Genomic DNA, 16,489 nt, shown 5'->3' on the forward strand with positions numbered 1-16,489 from the left:
GTCTGACTAAGCTGTTCTATTGTGAATGTGCTTGTAAGTGTTTAACAGCCAGTTATTTAACAACTATAGTCAGGTGGCACAATGGATAGTATTGGTTCTGGAATCAGGAAGATGAGTTCAAATCCAGCCTCAGACACTTACTAGCTGTGTGATCCTGAGAAAGTCACCTAACTCTGTTGGCTCTGTAAAATGAGCTGAAGAAGGAAGAAACCACTAATAGCTTTGCCAAGAAAATCCTAAATAGGGTCATGAACAAAGAATGCATGAATGACATACTTTTAAGTTAAGTCTAGGTAGTCAACAAAACAATAAATCAAACCCTGATTGTAATATCTGCCCTTTCAGAAGCACTGATGTTCACAATGAAAACTGAACAATTGCCTCTGGTCAGAGGGTTGGAGTTGGTCCCTGCTTCTCACATGCAGATGCCCGTGAAAGGACTGACTTCATGACCTTTAAATTATGAGACTGACATGCTACTGTGCTAATTCAACTCGAAAAGGCTACTAAGTGGAGGGAGTGTTGGTGCATGATTTTTTTTGTAACCTCCAAAGCCGAGGAACAACAAAATATGGATCAATCCTCTGCTGCTTGTGCTCATTTTGGCCTAATAATTAACGCCAAGAAAACCCAGGTCCTCCATCAGCCAGCACCACACCATCCATATGTGGAGCCATCAGTTACAGCAAATGGTGAAGTTTTAGATACAGGGGATAAATTCTCTTCCGGCACTGTACTTTCCAGGGAAGTCCACATTGATAATGAGATTGACACACATGTTGCCAGAGCTTCCTCAGTGTATGGGAGGCTGTGAAGGAAAGTGGGAGAGAGGGATTAGACTGACTACCAAACTGAAGGTCTACAGACCCTTGGGCTGATTTCATTGTTGTATGCCTGGGAAACCATGCCAGGAAATGGAATCTCTTCCATTTGAATTGGGAAGATTCTGGAGATCACCTGGCCAAAGAAGGTACTGGATACTAAGATCTTCTCTCACACTAAAAGGTCAAGCATTCCAACTCTGCTGCAGGGAACACAATTCCATTGGGCTGGAATGCCCCAAATAATTATCTTACGGAGAATTCATAACAGGGAAAGCACTACAAGATGGTCAGAAAAAGCCATACAAAGGCATCCTCGAGGTATCTCATAAGAACTTGAGAATCGATTGTATGACATGGGACACATTGACACAAGACCGCCACCATAGTGCACTCTCATCAGAGAAGGGGCTGTGCGCTACAAGCAAAGCAGAACTGATTTATCCCAAAAGAAACGTAAGATGCACAAAGTTAGAGAGCCCATCCCGAATGTTCATAGGGACTATTTGTGCCTGACCTGTGGCAGAGCACTCTGAGCTCATATTGGTCTGCTGAGTCACAATCGGACACACTGTGACTGGACTCTAAGATAATGATGTCATTTCAGTTCTCTTTGAGAATGAGAATGACAACCATCAATTATCTAACTTCCTCTATAAGGTCACTGAAGAAAGTTCTTGGGTCTCAAGGATAGAATTCTGTCATTTTGATCATGATTCCTGGATTGTGAGAGACAGTGGAAGGCTATAGGGTTTAGGAGACTTGGGCTTAGTGAGAAAGCCTGGAGATTTCAGGCCTGAATTCCACCATTAACTTGCTAACTACAAACTCCACTTAAGCAGAGACTTGGGTATGTTTGATGGGGGATTCCCTTACTGTTTAGGGATTCCTTCCATATCACTCTGATGTAGTGATTCTGTCATCCCTGAAACTGTAACCTCTGTCTTTGAGCTCTTTTACCTGTAAAACGGGTATAACACCTGCCTCTTAGAGCTGGTTTGTAATTCAAAGGAAATCATGGGTGAGAGATCCCATCATCAGTTTGAATTTTCCTCCCCATGCCCTTAAATCGGAGGTAGGGAAGAGAAGAAGCCGAAAAGAGAGGAAAATAAGAATAGATCCTTTAGCAAGTAAAACTTTTATTAAATAAATTTAGGTTCTTTAGACCAGAGAGAGGAGTTTTGGACATTAAGACGATGGTTGTTCTTACCTGTAACATTTGACAGTCACATAGTTCACTCTGGTAGAAGAAACTTGATCTTTGACACAGAATTCAAATCAGATTAACTGAAAATTTCCCAAAGTCTTTTTTTGTTCGTTTGTTTAAAATTAGATAAGTTCAAACTTCATGAAATTACTTGTAGCAGAAATAAGGTACAAATCACGTACGTAATAGATGTCAGGTATAAAAATGGTATTTACAACCAGTAAACATGGACTATAGAAACACGCGACTCCCACTCCTGCAAGCCTCACGCGCACGCTCACTCACGCCGGCCACCGGCCAGTGGCCGCAGAGCCACACCGCCACTCCACCACACTCTCGAAGGGGGGTCTGAGGAGCATGGGGGAGGCGGCCTGAGGAGGGCAGAGCATGATGTGGCACCTTGAGGTCCAAGAGAAGCCGGGCAACAGCCCCCGTCTTCCCCCTCGAAGAGCGACTTCTCCCGCCCTCATTTTGCTCTTTTTCTCCCGCCAATGCGCTACCTACAAACGCTTACGCACTCCGGCACGCACACGCACACAAATGCACGGACACACACACACCAATAGGAATGTTCTTGGTACATTATCAAACTCTGGAATCTTGAAACAAGTTCAGAAGATGGTTTTTGTTTTTTGTTTTTTTGTTTTTCCTTTTAGGGTCTTTTGGTAGAAATGAAAGGGGCTATTTTCAAGTGGTCCAATTGTTACGTATCTTAGCTGGATCATCCCCTTGTTTGGGAATGATACTAACCAAGCTTTGAACTTGGTTCTGTGCTTAAAGTATGGGAATCTATATGGAGAGAAGAGACATATGTGGATAGATACACGCGGGCTGCCTCCGTATTCTTGGGGAAATCTGTTTTGCCCCTTCATTCTGGCACCAGCTCAGACAAGGACCAAGTTGGTGACCAGAGAGTTTCCTTTTCTGTTAAACATTCTTGGAGAAAATATCGTCCCAAGGGTGTGCTTGGTCAATCAGAGTTTGGACCAGCTGAACACCAAGGAGTCTAGTTTTCTTTATTCTTGACCCCCTCAGTAAAACGGGGGATTGGTTTCTGGGCTGGTATATTCAGAGGCAGGAGGCAGCTGCCAGGGGGTGGGGAGGTGGGTGGGTGGGATATAGTCCCTTAATTCCCTCCTCCCCAGCACCCCCCAGAAGAAAGATGGAACCCAAGGGCTGAACAGGATAAGGCTATGAAGATGAAGATGTTGGGGAAGACAAAGGTGTGAGCAGGGAAGAGGGTTGGGGTGGGAAGAGTCATAGGTAATTTTTGTGCCTAAACCCAGGTGCAAGGGAATTCCTATGGGGATGGGATTGAGCCAGAGTCTCAAATCCATGGGCCCGCTGGCCCTCCAAGGACTCAAGCTTGCCTAACCAAGCTGGCCTGAAGGCCATCCAAAGATTCTTCAGTGGTTCATCCAGTTGCCGCCATGGTAACAAGATCCTGGAGGTATATAGTGTTGGAGCACTTTCCATCCTTGCTTCTCCAAAAGCCCGAACCTAATACTAAGCAGAGAGAGACCGAGAGGGTGCTTGATTCTTGCTCCCCTTCCGTTTTTCACTCTGATAATGTTCTGGGCTCGTTAAGTTCCTGTTGAGATGACGTAATCCTTCTCCCACAGGCAGAAGTCTCTGCAAAGTTTGGTCCTGTGATTTACTTAAAAAAAATATATACTGTATATATATATATGTATATATATGTGAAAGGGTGAGTTTCAAAGTTCTGAGAGTTGTCATGGTGACCTAGAGACACAACAATGAACTTTCTGGTCCACAATGCTTCACTCTTTCCCTGTGTCCTTTCAGGGTGGAGAATCCTTGGTCCCCAAGGGGCCATGTTCTGGTCCCCAGGACATTGTTGGAGCCCCCCATGGGAAGGATCCCCTTGCCGTTGCCTTCCAAAGCTGCGTTCCTCTCCAATGTTTCACATTTTTGGGGGGGTGGGGTATTGCAGGGGGATAGGAAGGGGAGGGCTGGTGTCAAAAACAGTTTGTAATTTACTGGAATCTCCTGGATCTATTTGAAGCTGCAAACCGTCCTCTGGATTTGCCCCTCACCTGATGAAGAAGGAAGGTAAATTATGAGGCAATCAGCCTCAGTGGAGCAAGTGTACCTGAGGAGATCTATTAGGGCTCCCAGATCTGGAACAGAATCAAGATGTCCTTTTGCCCCCCTATTCTTGCTTCATTCCCAGCCCGGGCTTCCCTTACTCATGGCTCTCAAGAGTGATACAGGACAACAGAATCAGCCAGAAGCCCACAGTGAAATCTCCCATTAGTGTGTTGAGCCAAAGACCATAAGGATGGAAATTCCTAATGGGACGAGTGATCTCCATTAAGGCTGCCAAGTATAACAACTCAGTCCTGGACAAGCCAGGTCTCCCAAAAGGCAACTGGCCAGAAACAGATGAATTGCCCTCCATGACGTCAGTCTTTGCTCCTGGTAACTTCTATTTCCAGGGGAAGGCAGTATTACTTTAAGCTTGGACAAGGCTGGCCCTATCTCAAGTATTGTTAGCAAGTTTTTTGAGACTTTAAGATAGAGGGAGAATCCTGGAGGGAGCTGGGTATAATCATTGGACTGAGCCTGAAGCCTTTCCCTCTACCAGAAGATAGCCTTATCAGAGATGGGCACCTGAGATTGCTCAAAGTCTAAAGGAGTTCCTTCCTCACCTCCCCTGCCTTGCACCCACCATCTTGCTTTAACAGTGGTCAGGGCCAGGACTAACCACTGTCTTCAGGGCCTGAGACAAAGAATTGCCCCCATGTTTCCAGAAAAGGAAGGGAGGCTTCTTACCTGTGCTGTAGGTTCTGTCAGTAAGGGTGGCTGGCATCCTTGGGCCTCTTCAACTGGACCTTCAATCTCTTCATGCCAATCTGAAAGCCATTCATAGCCTGGATGGCCGTCTGGGCACTGGATGGGTTGTCAAAGCTCACAAAACCTGGAGCCAGAATCGAGGGAGAAGGGATATTAAGTGGGATGAGGGGACTCAAAGCGGGGAGTTCATCCTCTGGCTGTCTGGCTCTTAGAAATAGTACTTAGTGAGGCCATAACCTTTGCCTTCTTTTATTATCTAGCCTTTAAACAAATTGATTCCAGAAATTGACTCTCCCTGGTATAAGAAAATGGCAGACAACTCTTTCTTTGCCCTTTTGAGGAAAAAAGTCTTAGAAAGATAAAAGGGTAAACGAGGTGTCAAACCTGAGGCTAATGGTGACAGCAAGTGGCTACAACCTCCCAAGTGCACTCTGAAGCAGATTAAAATGACATTGGGAAATACTTAACAAAATAAATTAAAAATACAAGAAAACATAGACAAAAATAACATTCGAAAACTAAGTCAATACAAGGCCCGCAGACCTCCTTATGTACCATGTAGTGATCTCCAGTTCTATTTGAGTTTGATAGAACTGGTAGAAAGAGATATTGACTGGGAATAGAACACCCATGTTCCCATTCCCACTCTGCTCTTACTGTAAGTTTGGGCAAAGCCATTACCTTCTGTGGGCCTTGATTTTCTTATGAAGAGAATACTTTGTATTATCCACCTTATCTGGCAACTGAAGGATCAAAGCAATTTGTAAACTATAAAATGCTATCAACATATGAGCTTTTGCCATTGGGTATCTTGTCTAAGGCAAGTGACAGGTAAGCTAAAAGTAAGTTTAACCCTAGGCCTAACAGAGATTTAATTTGAAAGTTAGACTTCTGGCTTTGAGCCCTGTGTGATGCCCCATTATGCCTCAAGGGATTGCTAAGTGTTGTCTCTCTAATGAGCCTTAAATGGATCTATAATGGGACCCCCCAAAAAACCATTATGTTTGGCACATACCAATCAATTCTTTTCCTATCCTCCAATGATGACTGATTTCCTGCCCCAGCTCCTCTGTTATGTTTTTTTTTAAGAAAAAATGATTTCATTCAATATTTTACAATTACATGTATTTTTCTTAACAATCATTCCAAAAAAATTGAGTTCCAAATTCTTCCCTGCTCTCCTACCCCTCCCCCACCATTCAGGATCAATTTGATTTTGATTATCCATTGAGTTAAGTAGTTCCATCTGAAGCACAAGCTTTCTGCCTCTGCCACATAATATTTAGAAAAAAGTCATCAAGCTGAGTAAGTAGAAATAACTTAAGGGGCAGCTAGGTGGCACAGTGGATAGAGCACTAGTCCTGATGTAGGACCTGAGTTCAAATTTGACTTCAGACTATTAACACTTCCTAGCTGTGTGACCCTGGGTAAGTCACTTAATCCCAATTGCCTCAGCAAAAAGAAAAAGAAAAGAAAAAGAAAGAAAAATTTTAAAAAAGAAACCTTTGGGGTTCTTCATGTCTATTCTGTGCCATTAGTAGGGTCTGTTAATTAAGCCTTTAAAAAAAATCTGCTGTGGAGGGAGTTTCCTGTCATTGAGGGTGCCCAAGAAAGGGTCATTTGTAGAAAAGAATCATGCACTAAGTGAGATGGTGGACCAGCTAACCCCTGAAATCTCAATTTTCATTAACCCAAGACCAAACACTCCTTTCATCTGATGTCCCCTCTTTTGCAATCCTAAACCCATCCATGGTCCTCATCTTAGCCTCCATTCTATCACCCTTTCCTCCTTGTTCTCTCAACCTGTGCTCTGCCTTTAGTCACCTCCCTTCTCAACTGACCAGTTTACCTATAGCCTAACCCATAATCCCTTTCTCCCCTCATTCAAATGCTGTACCCAGATCACCAAATCCAACCTTAGATTATGTTCTGCCTTCTTCGTCTTAGTTCCTATTGATGTACTGCTAGAAAAAGGATGCTTTCATTTTCCAAAACTGAATCCACAGCAAAATTGTATCCTATAATTTTGACTTGGTCCTTGCTGCTGCACTGAAATCCTTTTATTCCTCCCTGACTGATTATACCCTTCACAATGACTATTCCAAACCCTTTCAATTCTCAGGCCGTCTCTCTCTCTCTCTCTCTTTGCCACCCCTTCTGTCCTCTCTAGCAGAGCCCTTGCTTCCTCTTTTATTGAGAAAATAAAGGTTGGTCCCAATGGACTCTGCTCCTCTATGCTATATCTCAGCATCATTCATCATTCTCTCCTCGGCTCCAGCTCTCACAAAGAGATGATGCTTCTCACTAAGGCCATCCTTTCTGATATGCTGGATCATTTCCTCTGAGTTTGCTAACTCAGATGTTTCCTATCTCTTATCATCAGGCTCTCCTTTTCCTGCTACCTAAACAAATGTTCAAGTTTCCCCATCCTTTTAAAATACCTATTTTCACTCTGGCACTTTCTCAAGCTTCTATTTTATATCTTTTTTCCCTTTAAGCAGCTTGGTGTGGTACAGTGGATAGATAACTGGATTTGGAGGCAGGAAGTCCTGTGCTCAGACACAACTAGCCATATGACTCTGAGCAAGTCATTTAATCTTAAAGTGCCTCAGTTTCTTCATCTGCAAAATGGGGATGATATCAACACTTATCTCCTAGGATTATTTTGAGGATTAAATAAAATATCTGTAAAGTGTTTTATAAGCCTCAAGGTGCTAGATTAATGCATTTCACCATTAAACTCCTAGAAAAAGTACACTTGATTCTTCCTCATCTCTCCCTCTTACTCCTTATATTCAATTTTCCAACCCTTCCCACTCACTGGAAACTTAATCTCCAGTGTATCAGTGATCTCTTAACTGTTGAATCTGATAGTCCTTTCCCAGTCATTGTCTTTAAAGCTTTTGGTTGTTACTAATCCTGTTCCCCTGGAAATGCACCTCTTCTGGCTTCCTTTATATCTCTCTGGTGGCTCTTTAGTTCCCTTTGCTCAATTCAATTAAATAAAAATCTCCTAAGCCCTTGCCATGTGTTCCAAGGTAGCAGGGCTACAGACAAAAAGGAAACAATCTCTGTCCTCAAGGAGCTTACAATTTATGTAAATATAATATATCAATTTATACATTTATTATATATTTACACACAGACAAATATGCTTTGTGTATCACTTTGTGATAGCAACTTCAAAGGAGGAAGGGGACAAATGACCAGAGGAATCAGAAAAGGCCTTTGTAGAAGGCTTCTACAAAGGTGGTGATGGTCCCAAAGTTGTGCTTTGAAGAAAGGAATTATATGAGGTGGAAGGAGGACCCCCATTCCAGACATGGGGGTCTACTTATAGATTATAATTGAGGTAGAAGATAGAAAAATGTCTTATATAGGACATAATGAGCAGACCAAAATGATTGAGTGGAGCGTGCAAGGAGAGTATAGGAAATTATATTGGACAAATGGCCACCATATTGTGGAGAGTTTTTTGTGCCAAACAGAGGAGTTTATATTTTATCCTCAAAGAAATAGGAAGCCACTGAAAAGTTTTGAAGAGGGGGGAGGGGAGTTCCTTGGTCAGAATGGTATTTTGGGAATAGCAGTTCGGCAGCTGTTGTGGAGGCTGAATTGAAGAGGAAAGAGATAGAAAGCAGAGGGACCAGTTGGAAGATTTTTGCAATAATCCAGGCCACAGATGATAATGGCTTAAATTAAGTTAAGGGATATATGAGTAAAGAGAAGGATATTGATGGAGGAGAAAATGGAGATCTATAATTCAAAGGACTTGGCATCTGATTGGATGAGTGTTGAGGGAGAGGGAAGCATTGGATCTATAATCTAAGGGACCTGGGTTCAAATATCATCTCTGATGCTTCCTACCCATGTAATCTTAGGCAAAAAAAAAAAACTCTCTAGTTAGTTTCCTTATCTGCAAAGTGAAGCCTAAATGGCTTTTAAGTTCTTTTTCAGTGCTGTAATCTTATGACTCCAAAGTTGCAAACCTGGGTCCTCAAAGAACAGAGGAAATAGGGAAAATGGGAAGTAATAGGTTTGGGGGGAAGATAAATTGGGTTTGGGACCTATGTTTGAGATGTCAGTGGGGTGTGCAGTAGTTGGCTGGTGATACTGAAAGAGAATTCAGGGCAGAGATCAGGGCTGAATATATAGATTTGGGAATTATCTACAGAGAAATAACTGAGTTAAGGAATGGTATGAGTTCAATAAAAAAAAGTAGGGAAAGAGAAAACTAAGCCAAATTTTCCAAACACCCACATTTGGCAGGCAGGGTAATCTAGTAAAGGAGATTGAAAAGGAGGAAAACCAAGGGACAGTTGTGTCATGGCAAGGGAAGAGCATGTCCGGGAGGATGGGATTGTTAACAATGTCAAAACTGCACTGAAGTTAAATGGAATTGTCATCCATTTCCTACTCACTAAACACATGTAAGAAATAAGGCTCTATCCTGATCTGTCTTTTCTTTCTATATTCTCTTGATCATTTGTCTTTGCTATTCAGATGGCTTCCAAATTTAGAAAAAAAAGTAGGATATATTTTTATATATTTTATATAAAAGGATGGGTATTGACAGAAACTATCACTATTTCCCAAGTAGACTTAACAAATATAAATTAATAGCCACAAAATGATTCCCAAAGTCAATACACTTGATCTCTTTACCAAGTTCATATATATGTATGTATTGAAAGAAAGGGAAAAAAGAGAGACAGAGACAGAGAAGAAAGAAAGAGACAAGAGAGAGAGACGGACAGAGAGAGAGAAAGACAGACAGACAGAGAGAGAGAGAGAGAGAGAGAGAGAGAGAGAGAGAGAGAGAGAGAGAGAGAAACAGCCAATAGTTATTTAGAATATGAATTCATTTGTAGAATCTTTGAGAGGAAAATGGTGGAAGATACAGATTGGCATAGTACAGTAGGTACAGCCAAGTAGACCTGTGTTCAAATTTCACCTTTTAATACTAAGTAGCTTGTAACTCGGAGTAAATCACTTTCTCTCAGATCCTTGTCAAATGAGGTTGTACGTGATGACCTCTAAGAACCTTCATGCTTTATGATTTTCTAAGAAAGTCACTGTGGTCTCCAATAGGGAGGTGTGAAGAAAGGAAAAATGACAAAAAGCTTGGTGAGAAACCTCATTAAACCAGGTCATCCTGAGAACATTTAAGGATGAAACTGAAATAAGTGTAAATTAATAACAAGATGCAAAAGATGGTGACAATAGGATTTAGACTCTCACATCATTCTACTATATGAGAAAGTAGAAAAATAGTAAAAGAAAAAATGGAAAGACTAGCTGGTTTAGACCATCCTTATGTGTAGATCTTTGCTGAAAATCTAGCTAGGTGGTATGGTGAATAGATTAGTTGGTCTGGAAAACCTAAAAAAACCTGACTTTGAATCTAGCCTTAGATACTTACTAGCTGTGTCATCCTGGTCAAGATACTTGATCTCTGCCTCAGTTTCCTCATCTGCAAAAAGAGAATAATAGCACCTATCTCCCAAGGGTTTTGTGAGAATAGATTAAATTTGTATAGCATTAATACAGTGTCTGGCACATAGGAGGCTGCTTAATAAATCATTGTTTCTTTCCTTCCTTTCCTTCCTTGAAGACACTAAGGGATCAGTTATTAAGGTAGAGATACCAAATCCCTAGGAAAAAAGTACAGACATTATTACTTAAAGGCAACATGATATAGTAGAAAAGGTGCAGAATTTGGTTCAGAGTTCAAATCCTGATTCTGTTGCGTACTACCTTGGATGAGTTTGTGCAAATCTTCAATTTTCTCATTCCCTGATGATAGGGGGTAGACTAGATGATCTCGAAGTTACTTTCCAAATCTAAGCCTAAACCTATAATGCAACTGAAAAAAAAAGCTGATCATGAAAAAATGTATGTATATATACATTTATATACATAGTACATATAAACATGTACACCCTACGTGTGTGTACACATGCTATCACTAGAAGTAGTATGTGTATATTACATATATGGGGTATGAGATAAGAAACATCCCTCTGCTGACCACCTATAAAGCCTTCCACATAATGCTCTCACCTTTCTCTCCAGGCTGATTTTATGGTATTCACCTGCATGTGCTCTTAATACTCCCACCACCTTAGCCTATCAGCTGCTTCTTAAAGTCCAGTTCTGGTCTCTCTCCTCTGTCCCTCTGTGTCTCCCCGCCCCCCTCTTGGAATCCCTAGCTTCCTTCAAGCCTCTGCTCAGGTACCACCTCCTACAAGAAGCCTTCCTTGATCTGCCCCCTTGACCCCATAACTGTCAGTGTTCTTTCCCCTCATTGCTTATGCCCTCATTGAAAACGTTAAGTCATCCCTCCCAGTTTCATGTAGTCTGTTTGATAAGGGTGTCCTCTATAACTTGTTCGACAGTAGGTAGCCACTGTCCAGCTCTCTGGAGCCCTCTGTGAGTCTGTTCATTTAACTAGCTCCTCTTAACTGTTCTAGTCCATATCTCTCCATCTTGTTGAAATCCTGGGCCAATATTCCCAGGTTTTATGACTTACGATAACATAGAATCTTAGATTTAGAGCTAGCTAGAATAAACTCACCTGATCAAAATCTGACAAGACTTCAGAGAGCATCTATTCCACCCTCTCCACTCCCCCACCCATTTTAGCTTATCCCTTTCCTACTCTTATCTTTAGTGATAATTTTTACCCTTTCTCTTAAGCACTAATAAAAAGCTTTTTAAAAAATTTCTCTTTGGGGCTCAAAGGCATATAAGAAAAACACCCAGTACAAGAGAATAAAGCAGAAAGAGGTCTGGTGCTCCAGCAATTTTAGGATGACAGCTTTTGAGAGAGACAGGTCAGTGGAACAAAACACAGCGAGAGCCAAGCCCATCTGGGAATCCCAAGAGTGGATTCCTTTCCTGTCCCTCTCTTGGCTGCCCATTGCTGCAGATCCAAGCCTTGGGTATGTATGATTTCCATCAGCATCCCCAAGGGTGTGCGTGCCCTTATTCAAGTGGAAAAGACTTCTGTAGAACATTCTAGTGGGAAGGCGGATGTGAGGTTCATGATGGTCTGGAACCGGAAATGTTGAGTCTGGGGAAGGAAGGCTTAGGAGAGAGCCGAAGGATCCTAGGTCAGAGCTGAGAGTGGCTGCAGGGTACAGCTAGTCCAATGCTTTTCTCTGACACACGCCCTTGGAGAAAACAGGGATGTGCTTTACAGTGAGGATTGTGACCGCATTTTCAGGACAGCAGCAAGAAGGGCATCATCCCTTAAAGGAGCTAAAGCTCATCCCAAGGACAGAGAAAGAGACACAATGCAATAGAAGGACCAGTTGTAGGATGGGAAATGTTTAACCTGGAGCAGACTGGGGGGGCCTGGTGAGGAGAGGAAGAACGATGCTTTCTTCCATGAACTGAAAGGCCACTGTAGAACAGGATGAACAGCTGTGTGGGAGGGGGGATCCCAGAGGGCACAATTAGGAGCTATGGGTGCTCATATTTTCCCTATCACCTGGAACGTCTTTCCATCCCCATTCTCATCTTCCCCTTTTCTTGTCCAATTCTTCCCCATTCCTCAAGGCATACTCAAGGGGCTACCATCTTCTCCGATACTCTTTGCCTGCATACCCAGATGCATATGATCTCTCCTAAGCTCTGATAATACCTTGCTCCACTTCTATTTACATCAAATGCCCAATCACTTTCAGCTTTTCAGCCCATGAACTCTTTAAGAACTGGGTCTCAGTCTCCCTCAGTGATGGGCCCAGGGCTTTGCCCATAAGAGGTGCCATGCTAGTTGGCTGATGGCGGAAGGAATAGAGATTGGAGCTATGACAAGACTGGGTTTGATCTCCTTCTAGAGCTGTGGCCAGTTCCTAGATCCATGATCTGTTGCTGGGGTGGGAAGGTGGCTTACCGAAGCACTTGCTCTGGTTGGTGGCTCTGTCCATGAACACCTTGGAGGAGATGATGTTGCCGAAAGGCAGGAACATTTGCATCAGCTCGCTGTCTCCAAACTCCTGGGGGAGGTGGTAGATAAACAGGTTACAGCCTTCGGGACCTGCAGGTAGGGGGAGAGAAAGACATAAAGCCCCCAAGGAGAGAAGATGGGACCCTACTAGGATCCTGAGCATCAAGTCATAAGGAGGGTAGTGTATCCATTCAAGGTACAAAGACAAGCAATCTTCAGGAAGGAAAAAAAGCCTCTATCTGGGTGAACCAAGCCCCTAGAAAATCCTCAACTACTCACATCCTGCTACTGGAAGGCACTGGGTCAGCGTTATGCTCTGGATTTTAGGTTTTGCTAGAAAGTAAGGCAAAAATGCCAGTCACTCACTAATATGCAAAGCACCTTGCATAATAAATTTTAATCCCTTCCACCTTTAAATTGGGAATGTTTTAGGGTTTCTCATTCATTTCCCCCCCAGTCCCCATCAGAACCCAAGATAGGAAATGGAGCAATAGAAGCCAACAGGGAAACCCAGGCTGGTGTTTTCCCTATATTCTGCCATCCAGAACCTACATGCATTGCCAATGATGGAGCACAAGAATTTGGGATTTGGACGTTGGGAAAGTGGTGGCTGCTTGTACTGACTCCAACAGGTGCCCTACACTGCACCCCTTGAAACAATATCAATTTTGGTATCATGGGAAGAACACAAGTTAGAAGACCTGGATTCAAATCTGTTCTACCTTGTGACCTTGAGTTAGTACTTCCCTTTACTGAATCTCAACTTTCCTTATCCATAAAATGAAAGGGTTGGAGTAAATGGTCACTAAGGTGCTTGGTGGTTCTAAATCTCAGGATTCTGTGATGCAGTTTGGGTTCATTTGGGTCCTTCTTGGATTCACCAGATAGGTACATCAGAGTGTTGCTAAGTGTTGGTCTTAATTTGAGAAGTGTTCCATCAATATGATAGAATCAGGATGCCTAAGTCTGATTCCTGGTTTACAAGCTGGATAATGCCAGCCCAAGCTCTCTGGATTTCAGGACTACCACATGTCAAATGGAGATAATATCCTACTTTCTCATAGACTTCATAAGGTGATGAACATCCTGGGGCATCCTGAGATTAGAAGGTTCATGTGTCCAAAGAAGTCTCTTCTTTCAACATGGAACCTTTGTTAGCCAGTGCCACATAAAAAGGCCCTGGCTACATATTCTGCTGCAATGAAATTAGTCCTGGTCTAAAAGAAATCAGGATGTGGGCCCAGGGACATTCTAAAAAGGTGCACATTTCTCAAGGGACTCTGGGAAACTGTCCCATCAGTATAGATAGGGAAAGGTTGGAAGTTGCTCTGTAGGCCATATGGTTTAGGCTTGTGTATATTTAAGAGATATTGTGCATAAACTTCTTGGAGGTGTGATTATTCAGGGTCTTAGAAGGGGGAAAGTGGCAGAGGACACTTTCCTCTGCTGACATGTTATGGACAGCTCCTACCTCTTCCTCCTGCCTTTGGCTTAAAGTGACCTCTCCTTCCTTTGTACACTATAAGCCATAACTTTCATTTTTTTTTCTCAGCCCTCTTCTAAACTGTGAGCTCTCCAGATTCAGGAGAAATTATCTTAGCCACCTCTGGCTCTGTGTGTCAGGCAGCCCAGCCAGTGAATTGAATCTGTGATCTCATTTTATCCTCAGGGATTATTAATTTCATTTTATAGGGGAGGAAACTCAGTTTCATTAGAGGGAAAGAACTTGTTTTGGGTTCCCAAGATAGAGTGAGAATATAAACTAGTGCTTTCATGTGGGCAGGAGCAGGAAGGGCCCAGGCTAGTCTCACCTTCTCGCTGCTGCTGCTGCTGGATGATGGGCGGAGGCTGTGGAACACTGTGGGCAATGGGAGTGATGGCCGCAGTTGGATACATCGCTGTGGAGAGGGAGACAGAGGGTAAGGCACGGAAGGAAACTAGACAAGAGGCTGCCGGGCAGCGGGGAGGTATGGCTACCTGTGTACTGCTGGACTCCTGAGAATGCTGGGTGGAGGGTCTCAGCCATTGAGGGACTCTGAGCTGGAGAAGAAACCAAAGGCTGAGAAGGACCTTGAAGAAGGGGAGGCACCTTCTCCATCCTGTGCCCCCTTCCTCCCCGATCCCTACCCCGACCACCACTGGCCACTCTGGGGACTGAGAGCTGGAGCAGAAATGAAGGGCCTGCTTGGGTGATTCTGGAGGGAAGCTCAACCCCAGGTCATAGAATCATAGAAACGCAGGCTAAAAGGCACCTTAGACATCAGTGAATCTAAACTCACTTAAAGGGGAGGAAGCCAAAACCCGGCCAAAGGGAGGGATTTGTCCGATGCCATCCAGCGCTCTCGCTGTCTCCCCTCCCCATTTCTCACAAGTCCCCATCCCTGACCCTCACTGTGCCTTGCCGTCCCCATGCCCAGCTTCCTTTGGACGTCTCCCAGTCCGAGACAGCTGGGTTCCTCCCACGCTGGGTTACCTGGGTAGGGCACAAGGCCATTGGCGTATACAGTTTCTAAGGCTGGATGCCCCCCGGGGAAAGGCACCACACCCGCGAAGCCGTTGGTGATGGGGGTGACAAGACCCGGCACGGCTGCTGTGCCGAGGAGTGGTGGCGAGTGCAGCCCTAGGAGAGGGAGGAAGCCAAGGATCATCAGGAACGTGGGGGCCCGCCTGCTCATCCCCCAGCCCTGTGGCCTTCCAGCTTGGAAACCCCCCGGTGGCCATTAGTGTTGGTCTTCTGTGCTTGCTGAGGGTCCTGAAAGGGGTTATTCTGGGCCATAATCATGCAGAAGAGGAGATTCCATCTAGCCTTCTAGACTTCCCCCATTTCATAGAGGGGGGAATTGAGGTCCAGAGATGGGAAAGGACTTAGCTCAAGCAGCCAGTGAACATGAGGAAGGAGAGTTTTTGGTCCAAGACCTCCTGGGACCCCTGCCTACTTGTGGCTCCCCGGGGCCCATGTCCGCCACTCACCAGACGCCGGGGCGATGGGCGTGGCCGGAATCCCATTGAGACTCACGGCGCCAATCTGCTGGATGTGGCAGGGGGAGAAGGCCACCCCGGGGCTCAGGTAGCTGCCGTGGGAGGTGGACAGCACTGTGGTCTGCTGCTGCATGAGCTGGAGCCGGACAGGACAAGCTGAGTTTCCTTCCCCTCCTCTCCCTCCTCTCCTCTTCCTCCCTCCTCCCCCTTCCCCTGGGACCAAGGGTTCTCCCAGCAACGGGGCTTGCGGCTTCAGAGGGCATGGGTGGGTCCATCGGGCTCCACAGTCCTGCTGCTTTTCTGTCTGACCACCAGAGGGCATTAGACTCCGCCAAGAGTGGGGCTGGCAGGGCTGAGGGACGGAGCCCCACGACCCGTTGGCCGGCGCTCCCTCCGCCACCTGCAGCCTCCATCCACCCAACGCCTGGTCTCAGGCTGTCTCCCAGCCCCGTCCTCCAGCTGCATCTCCCCTGGAGAGGTCCGCGCACGTTCGGCTGGGGAGTGGGTGAGGGTCCGGCTCGTTGGGCCTGGGCACTAAGCCCGCTCCCAGCAGCCTCCTGCTCTCTCCCACCTGTGTCTTCTGACCTGGTTCCAGGGGCAGGCTTCAGGATGAGGTGTCGGAATGGAGCATCCCGGGGGACCAAGGCTCGGTGCGGCGGAGAGGGATCCCAACGCTCCTGTCCCCGGGAGCAGCCCCCCCCATTTCTATTT

General features: G+C 44.8%; 1 protein-coding gene across 7 annotated transcripts in view; it reads right to left on the reverse strand.

Moving 5' to 3' along the window:
* Positions 1 to 1,940: 1,940 nt before the first annotated feature.
* The window catches only part of CELF5 (CUGBP Elav-like family member 5), a 73,374-nt gene continuing 58,825 nt past the window's right edge, over positions 1,941 to 16,489 (reverse strand). For 2 of the 7 annotated variants that reach the window (XM_051972394.1, XM_051972400.1), the window contains exons 7-15: positions 15,770 to 15,914; positions 15,273 to 15,419; positions 14,777 to 14,839; positions 14,611 to 14,697; positions 13,079 to 13,132; positions 12,746 to 12,889; positions 10,268 to 10,318; positions 4,825 to 4,969; positions 1,941 to 4,085 (exon numbers count right to left, since the gene is read on the reverse strand). In XM_051972394.1, the coding sequence (XP_051828354.1) occupies positions 4,842 to 4,969; positions 10,268 to 10,318; positions 12,746 to 12,889; positions 13,079 to 13,132; positions 14,611 to 14,697; positions 14,777 to 14,839; positions 15,273 to 15,419; positions 15,770 to 15,914 (819 nt within the window). In that variant the 3' untranslated portion in view covers positions 1,941 to 4,085; positions 4,825 to 4,841. Of the gene's footprint in view, positions 4,086 to 4,824; positions 4,970 to 10,267; positions 10,319 to 11,815; positions 12,021 to 12,745; positions 12,890 to 13,078; positions 13,133 to 14,610; positions 14,698 to 14,776; positions 14,840 to 15,272; positions 15,420 to 15,769; positions 15,915 to 16,489 lie in introns of those variants that run through there. The other 5 variants (XM_051972395.1, XM_051972397.1, XM_051972396.1 and 2 more) reach the window with 5 other exon arrangements.

This window comes from Antechinus flavipes, chromosome 1 (assembly GCF_016432865.1).
Source record: "Antechinus flavipes isolate AdamAnt ecotype Samford, QLD, Australia chromosome 1, AdamAnt_v2, whole genome shotgun sequence".
Taxonomy (NCBI): Eukaryota; Metazoa; Chordata; class Mammalia; order Dasyuromorphia; family Dasyuridae; genus Antechinus; species Antechinus flavipes.